Raw genomic sequence first — 25979 nt, forward strand, 5'->3', positions numbered from 1 at the left:
CGCTCGTTATCGATCGAGCTCGTGACGAAATCGAACGACCTGAAACAAAGTTGCAACACGCGCGAATGCCCGAAGGAGCAATTGAATGGGGCTGCGATCGATCATATTTTACCGATAAGTGATAAGTTATTGCTTCATAACGGTTTGGCACTGCGTATGAAAACATTGTCAAATTAGCACTTAAAATTGAATTATTGATAGAAAGAGCGATATGGAGTGAGTATGTTTATAAATGTAAACAAAATATCACTATCCTTCCTATAATAATAGTTTAATAAATAAAAACTTTTGCTTATTTATTTTCCATCTTGAATCCATCACAACCATAAAACCCAAGATACATCACCAACGACAATTGTTCTCTTGGCGGAAATTCCAATGTCCCTCCTCATCATGCTTTCCTTGACCCGGCTTGGGCAACACTTCTGCTCGCGCTGCTGCTTTGTGGCTTCCCGCCCGAACACAGTGTCATTTGTCATTACCAACCCCTACCGAGCAAGGGGGGAAGCACACAATCATAATCATCTCTAGATTAGCTGACCATACCCCTGGAACGTGCTACGCAAAATTTCAGCACGTACAGACAGTCCCCGGGCTTCCAGGAATTTGCGCCATAACTTCCATACCCACCACAAAGCCAAAGAATGACACAGCGGACAGGCTAATGTGACAGTTGGGTCGGTGTCGGAACGAAACGCCCGATTTGATCGACGCACCAAGATTACGGTTGCCGCCGAAACCTTTCTGCTTTGACCCGGGCCGACAAATCCCGCAGGGCAATTTCGGATGATTTGAACCATCCAGCCGGAAAGTGACAGTATGTCGAGCAGCAGCAAACATTGCCGTGTCGTATGGGGCGTCATTTGCATGCCACACGATTCAACACAGCCGGGTGGGCGGGGATAGTAATGGGTTACAAAATAAATGACCGTCTGTCAGTCGGAATTGAAAGGAGGTTTTATTCTCACCTTTATTTCTGGGCACTGATCTGCGATCAATATGGGCTGGTAGGTTTGCATGAAGAATCCGGGTCTTTTGGAGCCTGGTGACTTACGCAAGCTTACGAGCGAGACGTGTGAGACGCCAGGTCTCAATCAAATCGCATTGTTACATGGATTTGAGAACGCAGTGAAAATCTGATCCAGAAGCATATAAGTGTAAGTGGATGTATATAATAAGATGAATTTGAACGAAATTACTCTAAAGAGAAGTCCAAAAGGACCTATAGCTTAGCGAGATTATTATCTTAGGAAAATAAAACAAACATTTATTAATATTACCCAAAAACATTGTAGGTTTTCTCTTATTTACAAAGATGTCGTTACGATAAAAACGTTAAAATTAAAAAAAATTGTTTAGCTTATTATTATTGTTTAGCTCACTTCAAACTGAAATGATCTAGTTACACTTGCGCTTGGATCAACGATATGTAGTGTAGAGTTATATTATCTAATAATGGAGCCCTTCACGATTCTAGTCAGCTTTTTATATAGAGTTTGACAGTTGGACGCTGAAATCATCTAAACACTCCATACAAAATCACACACAAAACTAGTCTACGATTTTCAGCCTAGATTATTCTAGCCGCAAAGCTAGAATAAGATTCTAGTACCTAAATAAAAAATGGCAATAATAAAGGTGGTGTTTTCATTGATACCAAGGTGCATCGAAGAGATCAGGTGGTGAAATCTAGAATCTGTTTTTTTTTCTAACTAAATTTGAATATCCCTTTTTGACAGGACGGGTGAAAACTTTTGCTCAAACAGGCTTTCTGGTAGCTTGACTAATACACAAAACATTCTTGAAATCTTCATTCAGAAGCAGAAGCGATAAAAATCAGCCTTCTAAATACAGCCTTGGGATAAGCCCACCTGTATACTATGCCCAGTTTGATGTCTACTCGCTAAACTGCTATATAATGCAAACAGCTGATAGGCTGAAATTTAAGCCCACGATCTTGAAACGGAAAGGGGCCCAATATTAATCAGAGGGTCCCTACTTTGAATATCACTACAGTTGACCTGAATTCACTGTTCAAAAGTGCTCGAGATCTTACCAAGTCTTGTGAATTAAATTTTCCAGAACTCCCGGGGCGTCATTCGATCCACTCGTAAGCTTATGTAAGAACATATTTTGTTCCATTAATCGTCTGTGTTGGAGAGATTCCAGTTCGAATAAAAGACAACTAGTCTTTTACGCAATACGGCCTTTTTGGACCGTTTTTCCTGTATAAAAAAAAGACAACTACCATAGTAAGATGGTGTTGATGTTGCATGTTGTCTAACGAGTAGTGGCGGATTTAGCGGTGGTTTAAGAGTGGGTGTCCGCCAGAGGGAGTTTACTTAGGGGCATCATTGATTTGGGGTATTTATCAATTGATTCCATTCGGTTAAGGCCATAACATTAATTGAGTTAAACTCATGATCACATATTTATTTCATGTTATCATATAATCCATGTGGCTAAGATCGTTTCCAAACAGCTAATATCTTACGAAAGCAATTTTGACTCTGAATAACTCTTAACGATATGCGTTCCCAACTGTCTCGTAATAGTCTTATGAGCGTTCAAAAGATGAATCTCTTAAATTTTATATTTGCTTTCTTCAACTTATTTTTAATCAAACTTCGCTTTTCTTCTTGCGTGGGAAAATCCTGTAGCGATAACCGATTTGTTGGAGTACCAGTATATCTTGTAATAATGTACTCACACGTTGTAATCAGAAATAGATTGCACCTAGCATTTGTTATCTTTCGATGCTAGTACAAACGTGATGCATTGCTGCATAGGTACATTACGTTGACTATCAAAAGAAGTAAATTACGATAAGATACAAAGTAAACAATCAAGTTTGATAAAAACTAGTGAGCTCTAGAAACAAAAATGTAATGCTCTTTTACTTGCAAAACAACATTTTCAAACTATTTGGCATTATGATTCATTTATTTTCTATAACCCTAATTGAATAACGCCATCTTTAGAAGACAAACCGAATGCGTCCACCAGCTTCGTCCCGCAGCGGTGATCTACGCTCAACATACTCCTCAAACGCTTCCAAATCAATCGGTCCTTGCTGAAGATCCATACCGTCACGAGGAAACGTTGCGAACAGATCACCACCCTCCGCAAGGAACTCCGACACGACTACCCGATACTCTCGGAACGGATTGACCGGTTCGTACACCTCTCCACTACACTGCTGACAGAGCACCTCCAGCGAAACCAGCCGGCGGCCCGGTGGATTGTCGATACGGTACGTAGCACGCAAACCGGATACCTGCAGCAGATCCCAAGCTTGAACCGTTCCATTGCTAACTGTCGCAGTGCTGACACTGTATTCCAACACGCGCATAATGTGAATACCACGCAAAAGCATCGAGTACAGCCGATTCTCAAAGGGTAACACTTCGAACAACTGCTTGTAAGTTACCGTGCCGGCTTGAAGATCTCCACGAATTCCGCCACGGTTCTGTAACGCGATAGCGTTATAAACTGGGAAGAAAGCTCGCACCATGGAGTCGGTAATCAGCGTGCCAAGCAAACACTCTCCCGTCACACAATCCTGTCGAGACATATCTACCTCCGCCACGGCGACCGTACGATTTCCAAGCGTTTCCACCTCCATGCGGAACGGCTCCAGCGCTGACATAACGGCCGGATCTTCAGGTACGCTGGCATCAAGAAACACTGGATTGCCTTCCCATTGTTCGATCTCACCGTCCTCGTCGAAGAAGAGCGTCAGATTGCCTACCAAGCGTCCGTACGAGCCCGCCTGCACTACCAGCACACGGCGTCCGTCGGGCTGGAACTCAACCGTGGGGTAGTCGCCCTCGACCTCCAATGGGAAATCGGTAGCATCGCCATTGAATAAAACCGTGTTTGAGAACCCTCCCACAATCAAATCCACGTGTGGACCACAGTTACGAGCCAGTCTTCGCTCGCTATTATGGCCGTAGTACGAGAGGACTATCACGATGTCGACACCATCCGCAGCCAAGCGAGCCGATTCTTCCCGGATGGCTTCCTCGGGATCGCTGAAGGTTAGATTTCCTGGATTTCCGATAGCGCTCACGTCGGGCCGGATAACGCCAAGAATGCCGATGCGACGACCCGACCGTTCGACCACTACCGATCGCTCGAAGTTGACGAACGACTGTTCAGCCGAGTTATCTACGTTGGTGAGTACGATGGGCGTTTCCGATGCCTCCATGAAAGGGTTCAGACCCTCGAGTCCGTGGAAGAAATCAAATCGACCAAGCGTCTGTAAGGAAATTAAAATATAGAGGTTTACTTCATGACATCGCAACACAATGATTCGATGACAACTTACCATAGCATCGGCTGGCAGTACGTTCAGCATGGCCGCTACGACCTCCCAGCGGTGTACGGTGTACCAGAGCGTACCCTTAAAGCTTCCGCCAGAGTTCACGTACAGCGAGTTTTCTGCTTCCGCTTGCAGCTGACGGACGACGCTCACCTGGCGCGGGTAGCCGCCCTGGCACCGTTCCTGTCCAACACAGGTGAAACCTTCTAGGTTCACCTGATTGTACCTTGCGTAGAGGTCGTTGAAATGGATAACGGTCAGCGGGAACAGTGGTCCATCTTGTTGAGCTTGGGCGAAGCTCACCAAAGCCACCGTAACCACAAGGGCCACCGTTAGCTGCCTGAACTGCTTCATGTTACCTTTTCAAAGCTATCACACGAACTGAACAGACCTTGCAAAGCTGTTATATGGTAAACTGACAATCCCAATCCTATTTCACAACATACCGGGTCTGATAACTGTATTACGATAGCATTATCAAGGCATGGTTACGAAGTAATCGATTGAGCTAAGTGATGTACACATGTGTTGTAATGCCATATAGCAGCTCAGTACGATAATCTAAACAGCTTATCTTTTAACCTTTTTGTAAGTAGCTTACTTAATCTGGTGGTACAGTCGTCAACAAGCACGACTTAATAACACGCCTGTCATGAGTTCAAGCCCCAAATAGACCGTGCCGCCATACGTACGACTGACTATCCAGCTATGAGGGGTAATCCAAAAAATCTTTGAAAGCCAAGCCCACTAGAGATACAGGAAAGCCTTTACCGACAACGGTTGTTGAGCCAAAGAAGAGAAGTAGCTTACATGCGATTGTTACGTTTGTTTATTAACGTTCTTCTCCTATGGAATTGAAACATTCTTAATTCTTGCATTGCGAGGACTCTCTATGCTGTATTTATAACAAATCTACAATGTAGAGAAATAATCTCTTTTCAATCGTTCTAGAATACCCTTACATGTTAAGTAACATCACTACATAAATTAAGCTAAAAATCCTACAATACTTCCCACGCTGAACTTCTGTGCTATTCCGATACAAATGTTTGTCGGATATGGCTTGTCGACTAGCAGAGTTAGTCACTATAAAACCTATACCTGAAACAGCGGGTATAGTTAGTTAGAGCTATTTCAGGTATAGGTTAACGATAAGTTTCAGGACCGGTATGGGTTTATGATTGGTTTCAAGATCGTTATGGTTTCATGATCGGTTCCAGGGCCGGTATAGGTTCATGATTGGTTCTAGAGCCGGTATAGGTCCATGATAGGTTCCAGAGCCGGTATAGGTTCAGTATCAGTTCCAGGACCTGCACGGAATCAATATAGGTTCCAGGATCTGTATATGTTCATGATTAGTTCCAGTACTGGAATGGGTTAATGTTCGGTTACAACACCGGTGTAAGTTCATGATCGGTATGAGTTATGTGTTAATGATCGGTTTTAGGATCAGTATGGGTTCATGATCGGCTCCTGGACCGGTAAGGTTTCCTGATCAGTTCCTAGATTGGTATGTGTTCAATATCGGTTTCTGGGCCGGTAGGAGTTTCAGGATCGGTATGGGTTCAGCATCAGTTTCAGCACCTGTATCGAGTCATGATAGATTCCAGAACCGGTAAGTGTTCATGAGCAGTTCCAAGACAGTTTCGAAGCCAATAATTTCGACGTATAGCTCAGAGTAAAGAAGATCCTTCACATTTCGTTGCTTAGCCCTGTAACTAGGCTAAGAAAACTAGTTTCAATAAAATAATACTACGAATACTACTTACTTACTTATCCGGCACTACAAGCGCTTTGCGGTCTTGGCCTGCTTCAGGAGTGTCCAACGTTGTCTCGTGAGCGGGGGGCCAGTCACCCTGTCCCATGCATTAACGACTTCGGAAAGCTTAAGGAGAAAATGATACGGATTGCATGATAACGACCCTACACTATTCCTCTAGATTACAGGGTTTCCCACGATTTATTGGTCAGTTCCTATAATTTGTTGGGCTCGTCTCACGATTTATTCATCGTATCCCATAGATTTTTGGTTCGTTCCTACAATTTATTGGTATCGTCCGATTGAATATCAATACAATTAGACCAAAACATTCTGGGAAACGCCCAAAGAATCGTGGGAACACACAGTGCCAGTGTTCTATCTAGACACCTTCATCGCGATTTACCTTTAGGTCGTCTATAGCTATGACCTATGACGACCTGTATACAGGGTTTACCAGCATAATAAACAACTGTCCACTTGTTTATAACAATAGTCGTTTTGAATAGACACCGCTGTCTACCACTTGCTCACACGTCAGATGGTGTAAGCTACTCTGTCCAATTCAATAACACAATTTTCGCCTTCGATTGCACAACGGTCGGATTCGGCACGGTTTCTTGTGGTTGTTGTATAATTAACAAAATTAATGTTTTGATTTATTGAAATTTATGGTTTATACTGCATATTGCTAGAATAAATGAAACGTGTTTGAAAATGTCTTGTTTTTGCAAAATTTGTCCCAACAAAACAAACTGTGCCGAATCTGACAGTTGCTAATCGAAGGCGAAAATTGTGTTATTGAATTGGACAGAGTAGCTTACACCATCTGACGTGTGAGCAAGTGGTAGACAGCGGTGTCAATTCAAAACGACTATTGTTATAAACAAGTGGACAGTTGTCTATTATGACACAATTTATTACGGGGAGACTAGAAAGACTTCACTTTATTGTAAAATATTCGCTTGCAGTACCGTAGTGCATTAGTTCGTGTGCGTGGTGGTATTTGTGAAAATATGAGGAAAAAATGTTTACTTGCGAAAAAACGTTTGACTGATTTCAGTATAAAAATAGCCAAATGTTTGCCTTAGTGATAAATCGTATTGTTTTTGTGTATAGTCTAATCAACAAACCATACTTCCTGAAGAAAGAAAATGTTTGTTTTTATGTTTTAAGACAGTAGCTCAAAGGTTTGATAAAATTAAAAATCAAAATAATCAAGAAAATTGCGGCATTTTGTGAAAATAAAAAAAAAGTGAAATATGACACAACGTCAATAAGACATAACGTATAAGATAATGGTTTATATGAACTTGTGAACTCTTTGAACAAAGATTTTTTACATTTTCGTGTTGTATTGTTTATTGTATTAAGTGATTGGCCAAACAAGCGGCCTTATCACTGAATTAAAACTAAAACTTAAATAACTAACGCAGTGTACAATGACAAAACGGATCAACAGAATCTAGTAGGTAGGTGCCAGTCAAATAAAATGTAACGCTGATTAAATTTACGGGCCATCGCAGTCATTGGGTCGTTCTCGCTATATGCACGTCTTGTAAGGTCAGTTCTTATTAGTCTGTAGTTACGGAACACTCTAGGAGGGACATTTATGTTGACTCTAGCCAGTAGTTCTGGCGAATCTATCTCACCGACAATAAGTTTGGACAAAAACGTACATTGGGCATTATCACGTCTCCTAGCAAGTGTGTCCAGACCAAACAACAAACAACGAGAATGATACGATGGACGAGGGGTTACATTACGCCACGGAGTGAAGTGTAGGACAATACGAGTAACTCTCTTTTGGACAGCTTCTATTCTATTGGACCAAACACTAGAGAACGGACACCAAACTGTAGAACTAAACTCGAAGATGGAACGAACATAGGACTTATACAGAGTTAACAGGCAGTGTGGGTCATTAAGTTCTCTCGAATGTCGACGAATAAATCCTAGCATTTTGTTAGCTTTGTCTAAAATATCACAGTAATGTTGTCGGAAATCTAGTTTGCGATCCAGGGTGACTCCTAAATCCCTGACCGTATTGCACCGCGGTAGTTGTGTCCCTGATATGCTATAGATATACCTTATCGGACTAGCTATTCTAAAGAAAGACATTGACGTACACTTATCAACAGAAATTAGCAGGTCGTTGTTGATACACCAGTCAGAGAAAACATCAATCGATCTTTGCAGTGAAAGAGAGTCGGAAGTGTTCCGTACGATACGAAACAGCCTAACATCATCCGCATAAAGCAGACAATCTGCTTCCGTAATGGCCAGTGTGACGTCGTTAATAAAAAGCGAGAACAGCAGTGGTCCCAAGTTGCTGCCCTGAGGGACGCCAGATGAACTCTCGAAAACCTTAGAGGAGACACCATCGATTTGTACATAGTAGCTACGTTCAGAGATATAGGACCTGAACCAATTCACCAGCGGAGTAGAGAGACCGATCCGGGCGAGCTTAGCCAACAGCAACCGATGGTTCACACGATCAAACGCAGCCTTAAGATCAGTGTATACTGCATCCATCTGAGCTCCGGAAGTAAAGGCTGCGTGGCAGTTGGAGACGAATTCCACCAGGTTTGTGGTAACACTGCGTCGAGGAAAGAAACCATGCTGGCGTGTAGAAATATAAGAACGACAGTGATACATTAGCGAGTTTTGTATGACGATCTCAAACACCTTGGCACAAGAAGGCAAGGTGGTTATACCGCGGTAGTTCTCAGCAGAGTTTTTATCTCCTTTTTTGTACACCGGAAACATCACAGAGGATTTCCAGGCCGTGAGTACAGTACTTTGTGCAAAAGAGAGCTGGTAGATTTGAGACAGAGGCTCTGCTAACAATTCGCGGCATTTGGCAAGGATTGCCGTAGGAATACCATCGGGTCCAGGGTTGTATGAGGTTTTGACCTGCTGCAGAGCACGTAGTACAGTATCTACCGAGATAATAATATCGCGTACATCAATGTCAACAACATCACGGGGCACATTATTTAAAGCTGCTTCTAATGATAAGCTTGCATCATCCGTAGTAAAGCAGTCCTTGAAACGATCAGCAAATAAGTTGCACATGCCTTCCTTACTGCCTGTGGAGACGTTGTTATATGTGAGAACATCGGGGAGCGAGCTGTTACCGCGTTTTGATTCGACATACCTCCAGAATCGTGTTGGGTGTCTGATGAGCGAGAATTTCACTCGAATGAGATAACGAGTATGAAGTTGTCTGTTATAGCTTCTATATACATTATGGGCAGCAATGAACCTTAATTTGGAGTGTTGTGTACCATTTGTACTGTAAAAGCGAAAGCATGACGCTTTGTTTTGCTTTAGACGGCGTAAACGTGCATCAGACCATGGTGGACTGCGACGCGGTGGCATTAGAGGACAGCAATCAGATATAAGCGCCAGTAGTGTTGTGTTAAATAGTTCCAATGCTGAGTTAACATCCGGATTACCTTCCAGGAAAGACCAGTCAGTAGATTGAAGCAGTTCAGCTAGACGGATAAAGTTAGTTCGCCTGTAGTTACGTGTGCCGGATACACGGTTTGGTGAGGTAGAACGCCAGGAACGAGCTGTATTGCCAGCACCAGTTAAGTGTAGTTCAACAGGAGGATGATGAACATCAACGGCAACCATAGGGAAAGGTGACACCACCGGTGGGGCACAATAATGTAGGATCTCGTCAGAAACAATTATGAGATCGAGAATGTTATTCGATGCATTAGGTATAAAGTTTATCTGAGAGAGCCCATTACTATAGATGCAGTCTAGCAAAGAGCGGCAGTTGTCCGTAATTCGTGAATTCTCATAATTGATTCGCAGTGCAGGAACGTTAGAATCATCGGTGTTCCAGGAAAGATTGGGGAAGTTAAAGTCCCCGAATAGGAGAAACGTATCGGTGGTTGCACAAGCAATATTATCTATGGTGGAGCAGATAGTTTGCATGGTAGTAGTGTTGTTTACTAAATCTGGAGGAATGTACACTACACCCGTGATAAAAGTACGTTTATTACCATAAACTCTTACCCAGAGTTGCTCAACGGTATCCTGTGTAGGACAAAGTATTGTACGTAGGTGTGAAGCAACGGCAATAAGAACCCCGCCACCGATTGATTTTTTACTATTTTTGCTGCTGCGGTCTGTTCTATACACTGTATAATTATCCGGGAACAATTCCGAGGAATCAATCGTTGAATCCAACCATGTTTCAGTCAGGATAATAACGTCATAGTGGGTTGTAGAAACATAGTCAAATACTTGATTGCATTTAGATTTCAATCCTCTAACGTTTTGGTACAGGAACAATAATTCGTCAGTATTATTACGGCAGGCGACCCCTGTAGGATTGACATGATAGCCGTGCGATTGTGTGAGTGTAGTGTCCGTTCTTTGGCGATGGTTTGTTTTGGTTTCACGATCAATAAGTTGCGTGCGCCTTTCGTCCAGCACTGCCTCAGTAGAAAAAATATTGTTTGTTGTAGGAAAAACAATCGTCTGGTAAGTGCAATTATTATTTACTAACGTTGTTTCAGCGCCGGTGTTCTTCGTTTCTTGAGACGTGTCAGGATGATTTGTGTGATTGTAAGTGTGCGCGATGTGCGTGGACTGAATACCGGTGAATATTAGTGGGTTTGCGGTGTTGGTGATGTGCGTGGAGTGTGTGCCGATAAAATTGTGTGATCCAGCAGTGGCGGTGACCGAATATTTAGCACCGTAGGCAAAGTTGTAAGGGTGGAGAGACCCATTGGCGGTTGTATACAAAAATTTGCAGTCGGCTGTTGAGTTCGGTAGTCAATGAATTCACGTACTGATAGGCCAAGAGGCCAGGTGTCAGGGGAAAGAGCCTTGTCACGTAGTGATAAAGGCACTAACACTTTAAACGACAGGAATGAGAGTGTAGCCGTATTTGTACCCTGGCGAATAAGACAGTATGCTGTAGCATCGTCAATGGATAAAGCTTGTTTGACCATTTTCACAATTTGGTCACTGGTTGTATCGGGAGAGAGCCGGGAAATATACAACGCGCATTTTTGCACCGCGGAATGAGCGGGAACTATTTTGATCGGAAATGCTGCTATATCCTTTTTTGTGCCAGTTATCACAGGTGGTGCATGAGTTTTGCGTTGAAGATCGTCAGTTCGCTTCGTATTGTTGTTTTGGCTATTTCTTTGATTGCTCGTAGCACCGAATGTAAACAATGCGTGATTGTCCTTAATGACATCGGAAAACAAACGTTTGGATGGATTTATGCGACGAATTTTTGCGGGAGGGTGACTGCTACGTGGAGTTTTTGGGTCAAGTTGGCTCATGCGTGCAAACTCAGTTTTAATTTCGTTAGTCAATGGCTCCATAACGGTCTTGATGCTTTCGGCTACAGTTGTTATTGCCGCCTGGAACCCAGATTGCATGGCTGCGTCTTTTACGAACTTGGTGCGCGGATTCATGAAGACGTTGTTGCAGCCAATACAGCACTAGTGTAATTGTTTATATTCCGAAATGCGCAGGAACAGATCAGCGGGAACCGAAGTGCATCGCTGATGAAATGGGGAGTCGCACAGGCAGCAGCTGATAGATGCCTCCGCAATTTCCATAGTGCAGGCGTTGCAAATACGGGTCATTCTACGGGAAACGGTGCAGGTTGTCGTTGCAGCAACAAGAGCGATGGCGGTCAGGACGCGTGAACTCAGACTCGATCCGAAATGCGAAATATGCGCGAGTTTTTGGGTCACAGAGATAAACGCACTATTGCACGATATACGAACGGTGTTCTAAAATACTGTGATTATACAGAAACCGAAAAATAGTGAGATAAACAGCGCGATTCTCAAGAAAAGATACTGATCGATATGCGAAAGCGACTTTTACGTTAAACGTCAAACGTCAACGTGTTGAAAAACAACATTCTCAAAAATAACAGTAATATACATTTATTTCTTACAATGCTAACTCAAAAACGCCATCTTTAGAAGACAAACCGAATGCGTCCACCAGCTTCGTCCCGCAGCGGTGATCTACGCTCAACATACTCCTCAAACGCTTCCAAATCGATTGGTCCTTGCTGAAGATCCATTCCGTAACGAACGAACGCGGCAAACCGATCACCACCCTCCGCCAAGAAGTCCGTAACGACAACTCGATACTCCCGGAACGGATTGACCGGTTCGTACACCTCTCCACTACACTGCTGGCAGAGCACCTCCAGCGAAACCAGCCGGCGGCCCGGTGGATTGTCGATACGGTACGTAGCACGCAAACCGGATACCTGCAGCAGATCCCTAGCCTGAACCGTTCCATTGTTCACCGTGGCAGTACGGACACTGTCTTCCAGCACGGTCATAATGTGATTACCACGCAAAAGCATCGAGTACAGCCGATTCTCAAAGGGTAACACTTCGAACAACTGCTTGTAAGTTACCGTGCCGGCTTGAAGATCTCCACGAATTCCGCCACGGTTCTGTAGCGCGATAGCGTTATAAACTGGGAAGAAAGCTCGCACCATGGAGTCGGTAATCAGCGTGCCAAGCAAACATTCTCCCGTCACACAATCCTGTCGAGACATATCTACCTCCGCCACGGCGACCGTACGATTTCCAAGCGTTTCCACCTCCAAGCGGAACGGCTCCAGCGCTGACATAACGGCCGGATCTTCAGGTACGCTGGCATCAAGAAACACTGGATTGCCTTCCCATTGTTCGATCTCACCGTCCTCGTCGAAGAAGAGCGTCAGATTGCCTACCAAGCGTCCGTAGGAGCCCGCCTGCACTACTAGTACACGGCGTCCGTCGGGCTGGAACTCGACCGTGGGGTAGTCGCCCTCGACCTCCAGTGGGAAATCGGTAGCATCGCCATTGAACAGCACGGTATTGGAGTTTCCTCCCACAATCAAATCCACGTGTGGACCACAGTTACGAGCCAGTCTTCGCTCGCTATTATGGCCGTAGTACGAGAGGACTATCACGATGTCGACACCATCCGCAGCCAAGCGAGCCGATTCTTCCCGGACGGCTTCCACGGGATCGCTGAAGGTTAGATTTCCTGGATTTCCGATAGCGCTCACGTCGGGCCGGATAACGCCAAGAATGCCGATGCGACGACCCGACCGTTCGACCACTACCGATCGCTCGAAGTTGACGAACGACTGTTCAGCCGAGTTATCTACGTTGGTGAGTACGATGGGCGTTTCCGATGCCTCCATGAAAGGGTTCAGACCCTCGAGTCCGTGGAAGAAATCAAATCGACCAAGCGTCTGTAAGGAAATTAAAATATAGAGGTTTACTTCATGACATCGCAACACAATGATTCGATGACAACTTACCATAGCATCGGCTGGCAGTACGTTCAGCATGGCCGCTACGACCTCCCAGCGGTGTACGGTGTACCAGAGCGTACCCTTAAAGCTTCCGCCAGAGTTCACGTACAGCGAGTTTTCTGCTTCCGCTTGCAGCTGACGGACGACGCTCACCTGGCGCGGGTAGCCGCCCTGGCACCGTTCCTGTCCAACACAGGTGAAACCTTCTAGGTTCACCTGATTGTACCTTGCGTAGAGGTCGTTGAAATGGATAACGGTCAGCGGGAACAGTGGTCCATCTTGTTGAGCTTGGGCGAAGCTCACCAAAGCCACCGTAACCACAAGGGCCACCGTTAGCTGCCTGAACTGCTTCATGTTACCTTTTCAAAGCTATCACACGAACTGAACAGTCTTTTCATAGCGGTTTTATAGTAAATTCTCTAACCCAAATTTTATTTCACAACATACCGGGTCTGATAACTGTATTACGATAGCATTATCAAGGCATGGTTACGAATCAATCTAATGGAGCTAAGCGATGTTGTGTTGTAATACCAGATTAAACCTTAGTATGATGGCTGGAAAATCAAAACTAATGTGTGTCAATGTAAGTACATGACGGATAAGTTACTTTTAGAATACATGTAAAGAATAGTAACAGAGCCGATTCTCTTATGGTAATAAATAAGTCATTGAAAGCCAAGCCCACTAGTGACACAAACCGGCCCAGTCCGACAACGGTTGCTGTGCCAAAGAAGAAGAAGGAGAAGAAGATGAAGTAATAGAGTCGTTGTCTGAAGCGTTTGCTCAAAGTTAAATGTTTGCGAATTTGTTACTGTCGGACTTGGTTCACCTGACAAGGGTAACGTTCTTTTCCTTTACAAGTGAATCGTTCTAAATTAATTGGTTGCACTACGAGGACTATGTATACTGAACTTCAAGTAAGTCTTAAGTATAGAGACACATTCATCTTTTATTCCTTCTAGACGATCCTCATATTTTCTGAAACATGTTGAAAAATAATACTGACAAGTTCAGGTCAGTTCCAGTGTATTTTGACTTATTTTTCATTTCACTACCGTAAAGAACTGCAGTGTATGGAAAGTCCTCTTGAATCATTTCGGCCCACGCTCCAATCTGCATAGAAAAACTTATCTATCACGGTAACCAAAATTAAAACCTCACGTGTACTCTATCTAGCCACCTTGGTTATGACTACTGGGTCGTCTAGAAACAGTTTTAAGGAAACAAATTTCAGTATAAAAATGGTCAAATGAGTTGTGTTAAAGACAATTTTTTTATATATTTATTATCAAACTCTATTCTGTGTGAAAGTTTTACTTTTTGATGTTTAGACTGAAGCTCAAAAGCAACTTTTATTTTATCAAAATAATCCACTATATTGTGAACGCTTGAATTCAAAGACATCAAATAAACATTATTAACTTTGAGTGTGAGTTTTTTCTATGCCATTGCAGTGGAGCTGGCAGATGTGCTTATATCGTTGAAATGGATAACCTTGGTTCATCTTGTTAGGCTGCAATCATACTCCCCAACTGAGGGCTAAATCATTTCTTCATATAACTGCGAGACGAACAATAACAAGTATATTGATATTTTTTATACAAACTTTTCAACCCAAATCCAATTTCTCAACCACCATTCGATAATATACGGCTAGTAAAAGATAAGCATTGTTTGGGAATTCGTCCACGTGAGATTAGGTACAATATCCGTGCTCCGCCAGACTGCCGTATCATGCCGCGATTGACGAAATGCTGACAAATTGCTTCCCGCACTAAATCGTAAACGTGACCTGAAGATGATGGTGGCATGCTATCGTTTAATCGGTGCATGCGTGCGGTGTTCGATAACGAGCCTCCGCCGTGTTTCGCTTTCCTTTATCGCTCGCTCCCGATGGGGGATGGGTGTCTACGTTACATGGTGGTCCAATTACGATTAATTCTTGTCGTCATAAAAGCGGCAAGGCAATTAATCGTACATTATCGAGCGGCAAGATAGTACTGTCCCTCTCGACCCTTGGATTGGCAAATAAAATCTTGTAAATCCTTGTTGTAGCATTTTTTAAGATCCATTTCCCACGCCATCCCGAGTCTTGAAGCTTGTTCACTCATTAACTCTCGCACGGTACATCTCCGGCAGCGGGGGGTTTATAGAGTGCATGGCAAGATGTCACGGCGACAATTCGCGTCGCGTGCTTTCGTGTTCCTCTGGGAGCAGGGCGGCCGACCTTGATAGAACGGATAACGAACGGCTCCGAACGGGTGATACATGTGCAAGAATCCTACCCGGCCGGCGTAGTTTTATGATCGTGCGCCGTGTTGCTGCAGTTGTGTCGTACGTTCGAAGGTGGATTGGCACCTCAAGTGAAACCTAGTTTTAACCGGTTTGTGCGCATCGCTCGATGCGTTGGGCCGTTGGGTGGGTGGTATCTTCTTCTGTTTTTTTTTGTCGTTGCTCTCTTCCCCACATCACACCACTCCTGTCCCGAAGATAACGATTGCCAACCTTTGACCGTGCGCTGGCAGCTGAACCAAGGCAAGCGGGTACGCTTCCAACTGTCGCACACGGATTAAGCTTTTACGTGTCGACTTTGGGGTACCGAACACGGGCACCGTGAACATGATCCACTGAATAGTGGTGCCATCTATTGGGCAATTAAGCCTATCTCGATAACGGCCGGCAACGTTACACCCGGCCAAGCGATCGTTGGCCGGCAGCTGCATGTGCAAAGTGTAAAGTTGAACGTTCTTGTACACTTTGGCCGTAGGCGAGTGTACAGAGGCAAAGGAGAAGAAGAAAAAACCGCACATTGCATAATTGCACAAACACACACACGCTCACTCGGCAGATGAGCAGCGGCCAGTTGGGCTCTCGAAAAGCCCTCTCTGCTGATGCTGATTTCAACCCGCCGATCGACACTCCGGCTGCTACTGTTTGCCGTGTGCGGTGTCAAATTCAAATCCGCACCGACGTAGTCATCGATCCATCGCCAAAACGGGCCACTGCTTACGCGTGTGCCAGTGTGATGTTTTGCATACACACGGGACGGGATTTATGTGATTCCCTTACAGCGGTGGTCTTTGCCCGTTCGAACAGGGGGAGGGCCATTCTATCGCAACCGCCATGGGGATAACAAGGCGCCGGGCACAAATGTCGCGCTGTACGCGCGATAGCTAAAGAGCGTCAGTAAATTAAAAAGTCTTCTTGGAGCTCGGTTACGCCGTAGGGTCGGAAAATATCATAACATTTATACGGGCCCCGCTGTAAAACTGGCGTCATAAATGACACATCAGTAGAGTGTGCAGTTAAAAGTCGGGCCATGTTTAAGGAAATTCTTTTAAAGGAGGTTTAACGTCTTTACATATTTATACCTTTAATGATAAAATGGATGGTTTTTTGCGTAAAGTGGGATATATGGTGCTATTTTGTAGCCCTTGTACTGTAATAATGATCCTTTACTAAACTTCCTCAGACAGTTAAATGATGATATGGACCATTACGACTTTACGTGTTTTTTGTCTTTCTTCCATTCCTGCCTTCAGGTCTCCACATCTTCCACGTTAACCATTTCATAAATAGTGCAAGTTTTGTTAGGAATTACTCTATACTAATTAGAGATAGGCAACATTAGTTTATAAGCATTACTTTTAATATTTTTAAAACTTTCATCACATTCAAATTAGTAAAAATAAATACAAAAATATGTAAATAAAATATATAAAATAAAAAATAAATAAATAAATTAATAAATAAATAAATAAATAAATAAATTAATAAATAAATACATAAATAAATAAATAAATAAATAAATACAGTGTACGCTTGGTAATCCGCATCTTTTTAATCCACACGCTCCACACGCACACGGATCCGTACCTCGATAATCCGCACTTTTGACAATCAAATTCATGAGGTGAACAGTGTTTGGTCAAAAAAACATTTCAATTTGATTGTTTGTTGTTTTTTTTTAAAGAACATAAATAAATAAATAAATAAATGAATAAATAAATATTAAAAAAATAATAATAATAATTACATACATAAATAAATAAATTAATTAATTTCTTTGTTTATTCATTGATAAATCAATTCATTGATGAATCAATCAATCAAAAATAGTCAGTATTGATAAAACTAAAAATTAATGCAGCATGCCTTGATGGTACTTGTTTTTGTATGATTTTTAGGTAGCTTCCATGATACTTAAAACTTCGTTTTCACCAGGCCCCGATGGCATCCCTGCCTGTGTTTTGAAAAAATTATGGCAATACCCTCACTCCTATTCTCACACGTCTTTTTTCTCGCTCGCTTAGTGTAGGGATTTTTCTTAGTCAATGGAAACTAGCTTGGGTTGTTCCCATTTATAAGAAAGGTGATCGTACACTAGCATCAAACTACAGAGGCATTTCTATTATTTGTGCGTGTTCAAAAATCCTCGAGTCAATTGTCCATTTATCTGTAATGCCTTGTGATAAAAAATATTTCTACGGAGCAACACGGCTTTATGTCCCATCGCACAGTGCCCACCAACCTAATGTGTTTTTTGTCTTCACTATATCATAACCTGTCTAGTGGTAAGCAAGTAGACACTGTCTATACCGATTTCAAAGCGGCATTTGACAGTATACCTCTATCATTACTTGTTGCTAAACTCCGAAAATAGGGTTTCGGTGGCTCTATATTGCCGTGGTTCAACTCCTATCTTGAGAATCGTTCATATGTAGTTAAAATCTGTGGCTCTTTCTCTGAATGTTTTCTTAGTTCTTCGGGTGTCCCACAAGGTAGTGTCCTAAGTCCCTTACTGTTCATTCTCTTCCTCAATGACTGTACTTCGATCCTTCCTCTTAACGGCTTCTTGTTATATGCGGATGACGTTAAATTTTTTCTTCCTGTATCTTCTACAGCTGATGATTGTCTAGTCCTACAATCTTGGCTCTGTAAATTCTCTACATGGTGTGCTTCTAACTCAGGTTTAGTCTTGTGTCCTCCACTGTCTTGTTGTTGTTCTATTCTGTCTTGTCTTTCTTCCGATCCTCTACAAGTATAACTCATGCTTATAGTGTCTGTGAGTCCCAAGGAGATTCCCCGTGCCTCCTTGTCTAAGGATCTTGGCGTCTTCTTTGACCCGAGTCTTTCTTTCAAGGAGCACACGGACTATGTCATCAACAAGGCCAACAAAAGTCTTGGTTATATTTGTCGCATGTCCATTGAAATTCGTGATCTTTTTTGTCTCAAGTCCCTTTATTGTTGTTGGGTCCGTTCCGTACTAGAATATGCCTGTGTCATCTGGTCTCCTGTCCAAGTATCCCTGCTCCAAAGGATTGAGAGGATCCAGAGACGTTTTACGAGGATCGTATTTCGTAGGACGCTGGGTCATCACTCTATTCCGCTTCCTTCGTATGACGATAGATGCACTCTATTAGGCCTTGCCAAGTTGGAGCACCGCCTCTCGGTCGCTCAAGCTTCTTTCGTTGCTGGCATATTGCTTAATATAATTGATACTCCTTCCCTTCTATCGCGCTTACATTTGTATGCACCTTGTCGCACCTTACATTATCGTTTTCGTCTCCAGTTACCTATATGTCGTACAGGTTTTGCTCGCAATGAGCCTTTTGTAAGAGCTATGTCGTATTTTAATAATACTTCAGATCTGTTCGATTTCAACCTATCCTATCCTGTCTACCGATCCCGTCTTCGCTCCTTTTTCCGTACCATAAACTCCTTCCAACTCCTTCGCGAATTATTGTATACTATAGTCAGTAAGCACTATTGCTGTAACCCTACGTGGCCGAGCAATTAAAGGAATAAAATAAAAAATAAAACTAAAAAAATAAAATATGTGGAGGACATTGAAAAATCGTGAAAAGAGGTCAAAATAGTTCTCGAAAGAACCAAAAACACAAGATATAGAGAGTCTTTGAGTGTTGCGAATGGCTGCATTCGCCTCCTTCTCTAAGAATTAAATTCCCTTACTATCGATTGTACATGAGATACAGCCAGAAAGACAATTCTGCTACGTCAGAATATTTAAAGCGTAGATAACCTAGTGAGTAGATACACCAAATGACAAAAGCATGTAAGTACTATTTTTAGTATCATATTTTCTTTACGAAATATTCACACGAAACATGAGATTGATGAGCTGTCGCACGATAAGTTTGAACAAATGTTCATTATCACTAGTTGATAAATAGAAACCAGTATAAGTGTACATATTTATCACGCAGCTTCTCAATCAATCTATAGGTGAACAGAATCAAGCATCGGTTGCTCATTCACAACCACCGGCCATTAAAGATAGCTTAACGCGGATGAGCCCATCTCGCTGACCTTGAGCAAATTCTGCCCAGCCAGTACCCATCATCCTGCATGCCAGCCCGACTAATGAACTCAAATTCAAATTGGCCCCTCCCCCGACCCCGTGGAGCGGACCAGGGTTGAAGTGGGGCGTTGCTCAAAAGGTCAACCTGCGCTGCGTTTGCCGCCAAAAAAAAAAAGTGGCATGACAAATCATCCGCCCCATCTTCCTGGGTGTCATATTTCGCCCGAGCTAGGTGCGCAAGCGGACAGCTGAGCGCAATAAATCACACAAGGCCGATCAGAACAAAGCGAAGCGGATGAGCACCGGTTACGTTTGGGTACGTTGGACCGAGTGCCTAGTTCCTAGACGAGCTCCTCAAGCGCCAGCGGCCTATGAGCAGAGCATGCCGCTTTTTCAATGTCCTGGTAGGCGCTAAAGCTCGCCGGTACCACTCGTGCCATTTCGCTAATGGGAAAATAATCAAATCTCGGTAGGCCCCATTCTCATCGGGCTCTGCAATGGACTGGTCACGTCACTGACATTTAGCGGCAAGCCGTGGTGGTGGCGAAAATAGCGTTAAAGAATCGGCCAGTTTGCTTCCCACTCGGCCAAACGGTAATTCGCCCGGATTTCAGCGCTTGTCAACGATCTGTCCGGAGAGGTGTGGGTTTGCTGAAAATTACAAGTAAATTAGTTTCGGGGTCATGCCGCCCTCGGAGCTTCCCATGTCCGAAGCCCAATTGTCACGAAAGCTTCCTCGGTGTGGTATGATCTTCCATGAGCCATCAATTACACGCAGGTTCGTTGTTTAACGCCGCTGCAACTACAGTATACCTGTTCCGTACAGGCCTCTTTGGTACTCGATGACGGCTTACGGGTGTAAAATATCACCCACAGGTTACCGGGTGAAGGTGGACTCCCTGCACGGGACATTCCGATCTCCATTCAGAATGTATGGGGCTTGTTTTTTTTTTGCTGTGAGACATCCGTCATAACTCCAATAGAAAGATGCCGTTCTGCATCTGGCAAAAAGGTTGATACGCACAGACACGTCATTCGCGTGTTAGTGTTGGCAACAGCTACTGTGAGTAACGAAACTGATCCGGCACACGACACAATGACCCCAAAAAAACCAAACCAAACTGCATGGGGTTAAAAATAGTCAACCTCTTCGGTGAAGATCACGATGACTGTGCAGGAAATTTGAGACGAGCAAGCGCAAGCGCCAACCGAGATCGAGTACCGAGATCGAGTGACATTTCGGTACAATTGAGGTCGGTTTAGTAGAAGGAGGAATTGGAGGCCCACCCGCAGATGGAGACCTTCTTACCGCACGGTGGCCTAGCAAACTTCATCGAACCAATCTAAATGATGGTGGGATCACATTTCCGGTGTATATCGAAATCTTCCGACAGGTGCGAGGACTCAAAAACACATGGACAAAAATAAAACACACAAGATCGAGATGTCAAGGTGAACCTATTTGCGTGCTCTGTATGTATACAAATATATATAGGAGGAAGATTTTAAGGAGATTTCGTGACCAGTTCGCTTCAGACGAGGAAGTTATTCCAAAACGAGCGCGATCTCATCTTCTATTAGCGAAGGGATCGTCACCGGAACTATTAAATGTTGTTCCGAGAAATTCGCACGGGAAGGCACAGAAGCGAAAAATCTAATAAAACAACCTCTTCTTTGCTTCATGCCTGATGAGCATCGCCACGTACCGATGATCTTTGCGATCTTCCTCTCCCATTCCCTCCCAACCGGTGTTTCGCTTGTCGTTCGGTCGTCGATGTAACCGCGACCTTGCCATTTTCAAACATCAAACCCTATTCGGAATTGAAGAATTTGCTCGATCTGTGCCGTGCTAGATGATGATCACCCCCTTATTTTGTTTTTGCTTCCCATCTACCGCACACACGAAACGATCGCCCGAGTGTCTCATGTAAAATTCATAAACCGGACACCCGGACCTCTCAGCCTGCCAGGTCAGGCCAGCCATGAAAACAATGTTGCCGTGTAGTGTAGTACATGTCGCCGGTACTTCAACGGGTCCCAGTCCCGGACAAACCGCGTGACGGTGACGGACCCGAACGAGCGCACGAATGAAGATGCAACGTTTTCGGATTCAAACTCTACCATCCAGCCTGGGGACAGGTTGCAGAGGTAACTTTATCATTGTACCCACCGTACATTGGTTGGCTCGACGTTCTTTACGAGTGCCATTTCTAGGTTGCAAAAAAAAAAACATCTCAACGCCACAGTTTTGCGATGAATAGTCGCGTGATCGGGCATTGCAGTTCGGACGATCGTTGGATTGTGAGCGGTTTCTTTTTATTACAAGCGACAGCGACGGCTATTGATATGACAACTGTTTCTTTTTTATTGTTCTTCTTTAGTGTCTGCTCGTGCAGTTAGTGTCCGTAATGGATGGGCCGATGAACATAAATCGGATACGGTACGGCCTGAGGGATAATGGGCTCCAAGGGACCTAGCGAATTGAGTGACTGATGGATTTGAGCATGTTGGTAGGCATGCTTAAATCCCCGATAAAGGTCACTAATTGCATTATTTATTTTTGTAATCGTAATCGATTTATTACACGCTTGATAGTGAAGCAGATACAAGAGTTTGCGATGAGTCAGGTTCGAACAATGTTGATCGTTTCTTTAGATTATGTTGAGGGAAGCAATGTATCAGGAAAGATTTTCTTTTAGCAGTAACAATATTTACTTTTTGCTATGAGTTACAAGATGTTACAATGGGTTTTTTCTTATTTATTTAAACTTTTTGAATGAATAAAAAACATTTCAAACTTTTTTATCACATTATTGGTGCAAAAGAAAAGCTTCAAAATAAAAGTTTAAACATGGTAAGCTTCAAAGCAAAAATGATATTACAATTAATTTAAAAAGTGGTTAATTTGGGCCGATTACACAGGATTTCAATATAACTTAGGTATATCATAACTCCAAAGGTTTTTTTTTAATCCAAAAGGTTCCATAAAAAGAATTTGAATCAGGTCCCATATTGGTCCTGGTATAGATCCTAAGCCTAAAAGAGTCGTATAAATGGTCCTATACCGAAGTTGGTATTGATTCCTAACCCATGTTGGTTGTGAAAATGATCCAGAACCTATAATGGAGCTGGATTTTGTTCGGATCCCATTCCAGTTCCAGTCTTTGAACTGATCCCAAACTCATATCGATTCTCCAACAGATCCTGACATCATACTAGTTCAGGAGAAGATCCTAAACCCATACCGAGCTAATAACTGAACGCTAAACCATATTAGCTTTAGGATCCTGTAACCTTAATTCATATCGATTCTGGGATAGAGTGCATATCGGTGTTGCTATTTCGCTCTTGCAAGTGGTGCTGGGACTTATACGAAATTCATTACAGAACATGGAAGTGATCCCCTACACCACCTAAAACATATACTGATTTTACTTCAATACAAGAATTGTACCTAGACCGGTTGTAGCCAAGAAATAAGTCTCAAGCATGTCCCGATACAGTTACCGAAACAGTACATACACTGATCCAGTAAATGACTTCTACCATCAATCTAAAAAGGTAGCAATAATTGTAATTTGCGTTACCCTGTAACAGAATTTCTATACAAAAAATTGATAAATTGTTTTTCTTATTAAAGTTACTATTTGTTTAGAATTTATGGAATTTTTACTCTTAACAACCGATTTTTTGTATCTTATTCTAGACTATGTAGATCAAAGCAATCAATTTTGATGTTTCCCATCCTAATTAAACCATATGGCCAGTTGAATATTTACCAATAAATAATAATTAATATTCAGTCGGATTATTAGATTATAATTATTGTCCTTCACTTATTGTTCTTCATAATAAACGACCCACTATTTGTGTGTCATAATAAAGATCTCGCTAACCTACGCTAACCTAAGAATTATGTCTCTATCTTCTTCAGCCTTCCCCCTGCGTGGATCGATCGTAGATATGAACGAATTTTGCGAGATTCTACACTAGCTACGACATTTGCCAATTGTTTGATGCATCGTTTTGCCTGTAAGTCGACGAATTTATGGCTACCGCTGTGTGTATGCCCGCACGAAACGCCGTACAGTGCACAAGAACAAGCACCCCGAACCCCGATATGTGTGCAAAATGTGGTGAATCATATTTCACAGCGAATTGCGCACACCACGACGAGAGAAGACGTAGATGAGTGCCCCAGAGTACGGAGGTTGTGCATGTGATGTTTCATTCTATACTCAGGGGGAGAAGTAATGACAAAAGGTGCAAAGGTAGAACGGGAAGGGAAAACGATAGGCAGGGCTGTGCCGGCGTATGGCACAGTTTGCCCGCCGGGTGCTAAATGTCAACTTCATTAAATACCACGCGTCTCCATTCACCGGAACGGCGCGAAACCGTACGCTGGAATGTGTGGCGATGTAATAATGCCTGCATTGATTGTGCCGTTCGGCATCTGATGGATCGAGATGAATGGATGACTGACTGGCTGGCTGGCTTGATGCAAGCAAAAAGGCTTCCGAAGATTCTTATCCCACTCGAAGCATCTTGATGCACGCTGAAGTTGCTCGCTGCAGAGCTGTTTGCATATTGGTAATCGAGAGCCTCACATCCATTGCTTCATGTTTGAAGGGTGCTTTTGAAGAGGGTGTCACACACGAGATGACAATTGCCGGTGTGTATTGATAGCGTGTTGAACAACTTAATTTAGCACAATTTAGTGCATCTCGAGTTTTGAAAAAGGAACAAAAAAACAACTATATGGGCAGCATAATCACCCAAAGCTGTCCCTCGCGCAAACAACGCATCGATGCGCTTATTTATCGTCACCCTTTTGGTTGGTTTGCGCATTAGTTAAAAGCGCGTTCAGCTGGCCATGGAGGACAGGCAAATGGTAACCGTGGGGCTGGTGGTAGTGTACGGTCGGCACAGCAAAGGTCAAGGCTGAGCGCATCCGGTACCGGCGACTGCAGTCCTGTATTCCGGCAGTCCGCGTCTACCAAGACTAAGCCGTCCTACGTCCAGAGAGGGTCGTCCCGCTCGGCTCGGAGAGAGGATTTTCACGCCGGCCACAAAAGCGTAATTAGCAGCCACCGGGGCCCAGCCGCTCGCGGCCAGACCTGGAAGGTGCGCTCAAGTTCATCGCGAACCCTTTACTGACCGATCGATCGACCGCGGACGGATGGCTTCGTCGGAATGTCCATTCCGGGGCCGGGTGTGCATAAATTATACGGGATCATCATTTGCTAAATCGAATTAGCGAGCGGCTGCCGGGGATGGGAAGACGCTGTACGAGGGTACGTACGTACGCATCGATCGGGAGCCACCAGCTGCTAGCAAAACTTCGTGACTGGAAACTTGAAGGATGCTGATGTTTCGAGAACTGAAGCAATCAATCGGCACACAACGAGAGGGCGCCTAGCGAGTAAATTACCAGTGTCATGATCATCTGATCTTTTATAGACCGGCCAGCAATCAAACTGTAACACGAGAAGGCCATTTATGTTTGTGTGTGTGTGGGTGCGTTTGTCTTTTGCCATGCGGTTCTTAATGATTCTCAATGAGTTCCGGTGGATGGACGTATGTTTTTCCATTTGATGAATGTGAGCAATAATCGATTCCATCAGCACAACTCTAGCGATGATTAATCTAGGCAAAATGGGCACTTAAATGCTACTGTACAAAATCAAAGTAGCAGACAAGATTTATAAATTTAAATTATTAACTACCTTTTTTGGTTTTACAAAAAGGCTACTGCTTTAAAAATCATGATTTGTTGGTTTTGCTGATTATTTTGACAATTATTACAGGTCAAATTGAGAACAGTCGGTTACTTTTTCTTCATTTTTCTCTCAACACATTTTTTGCAATATAATTTCAGCGCTATGATACCTTGTTTTTGTTTTCAAAGATATTAATGGAAATTAAATAAAATATGAGTTCTATCTTTTTTTAAAGTGCCCTACCTTTCATATCCCCAGCTATTTATTTTCCTTGATATTCTTAATCCTTTCAATGATTACCTACAATACATAAATGGAGAGAGTAAAAATTAATTTAGGGATTGTAATTGTATTCGTATATATTGTTTTATGAGAGTTTAACCGACGTTCACTGGACTCTGAATTCTTAATAAACAAATCAATCAACCAATCACTAAGGAAATGTATAAATAATGTATCGTTGCAAAGTAAAGGCTTTCAACAACTTTTTCGATCACATTACTAGAAACTGTAAAAATGTGCACCTACTGTCAAAT

The 25979-nt window shown here is 43.2% G+C and overlaps 3 protein-coding genes across 3 annotated transcripts in view; 1 reads left to right on the forward strand and 2 right to left on the reverse strand.

Annotated features, from left to right (window-relative positions):
• Window positions 1-25979, forward strand: part of LOC120950992 (pupal cuticle protein Edg-78E-like) — a 175672-nt gene that overhangs the window by 131536 nt on the left and 18157 nt on the right. The gene's annotated exons all lie outside the window — the stretch shown is intronic.
• Window positions 2922-4716, reverse strand: LOC120951976 (apyrase-like). Its single transcript, XM_040371015.2, has 2 exons — window positions 4331-4716; window positions 2922-4261 (listed from the first exon to the last, which is right to left on the reverse strand). Exons 1-2 carry the CDS (start codon window positions 4676-4678, stop codon window positions 2978-2980), a joined length of 1632 nt encoding a protein of 543 aa, XP_040226949.2. The 5' UTR covers window positions 4679-4716; the 3' UTR covers window positions 2922-2977.
• LOC120952728 (apyrase-like) lies at window positions 11995-13790 on the reverse strand. The gene is made up of 2 exons (XM_040372199.2): window positions 13405-13790; window positions 11995-13335 (listed from the first exon to the last, which is right to left on the reverse strand). The coding sequence occupies exons 1-2, from the start codon at window positions 13750-13752 to the stop codon at window positions 12052-12054; spliced, it is 1632 nt and encodes a 543-aa protein (XP_040228133.2). The 5' UTR covers window positions 13753-13790; the 3' UTR covers window positions 11995-12051.

This window comes from Anopheles coluzzii, chromosome 2 (assembly GCF_943734685.1).
Source record: "Anopheles coluzzii chromosome 2, AcolN3, whole genome shotgun sequence".
Classification (NCBI taxonomy): domain Eukaryota; kingdom Metazoa; phylum Arthropoda; class Insecta; order Diptera; family Culicidae; genus Anopheles; species Anopheles coluzzii.

Excerpts from the sequence above, each read along its gene's own strand:
- LOC120951976 (XM_040371015.2), bottom strand. The coding sequence starts at position 4,678 with ATGAAGCAGTTCAGGCAGCTAACGGTGGCCCTTGTGGTTACGGTGGCT. Across the intron at positions 4,262-4,330 it reads TACTGCCAGCCGATGCTATG|ACGCTTGGTCGATTTGATTT; the intron begins GTAAGTTGTCAT and ends ATTTCCTTACAG.
- LOC120952728 (XM_040372199.2), bottom strand. The coding sequence starts at position 13,752 with ATGAAGCAGTTCAGGCAGCTAACGGTGGCCCTTGTGGTTACGGTGGCT. Across the intron at positions 13,336-13,404 it reads TACTGCCAGCCGATGCTATG|ACGCTTGGTCGATTTGATTT; the intron begins GTAAGTTGTCAT and ends ATTTCCTTACAG.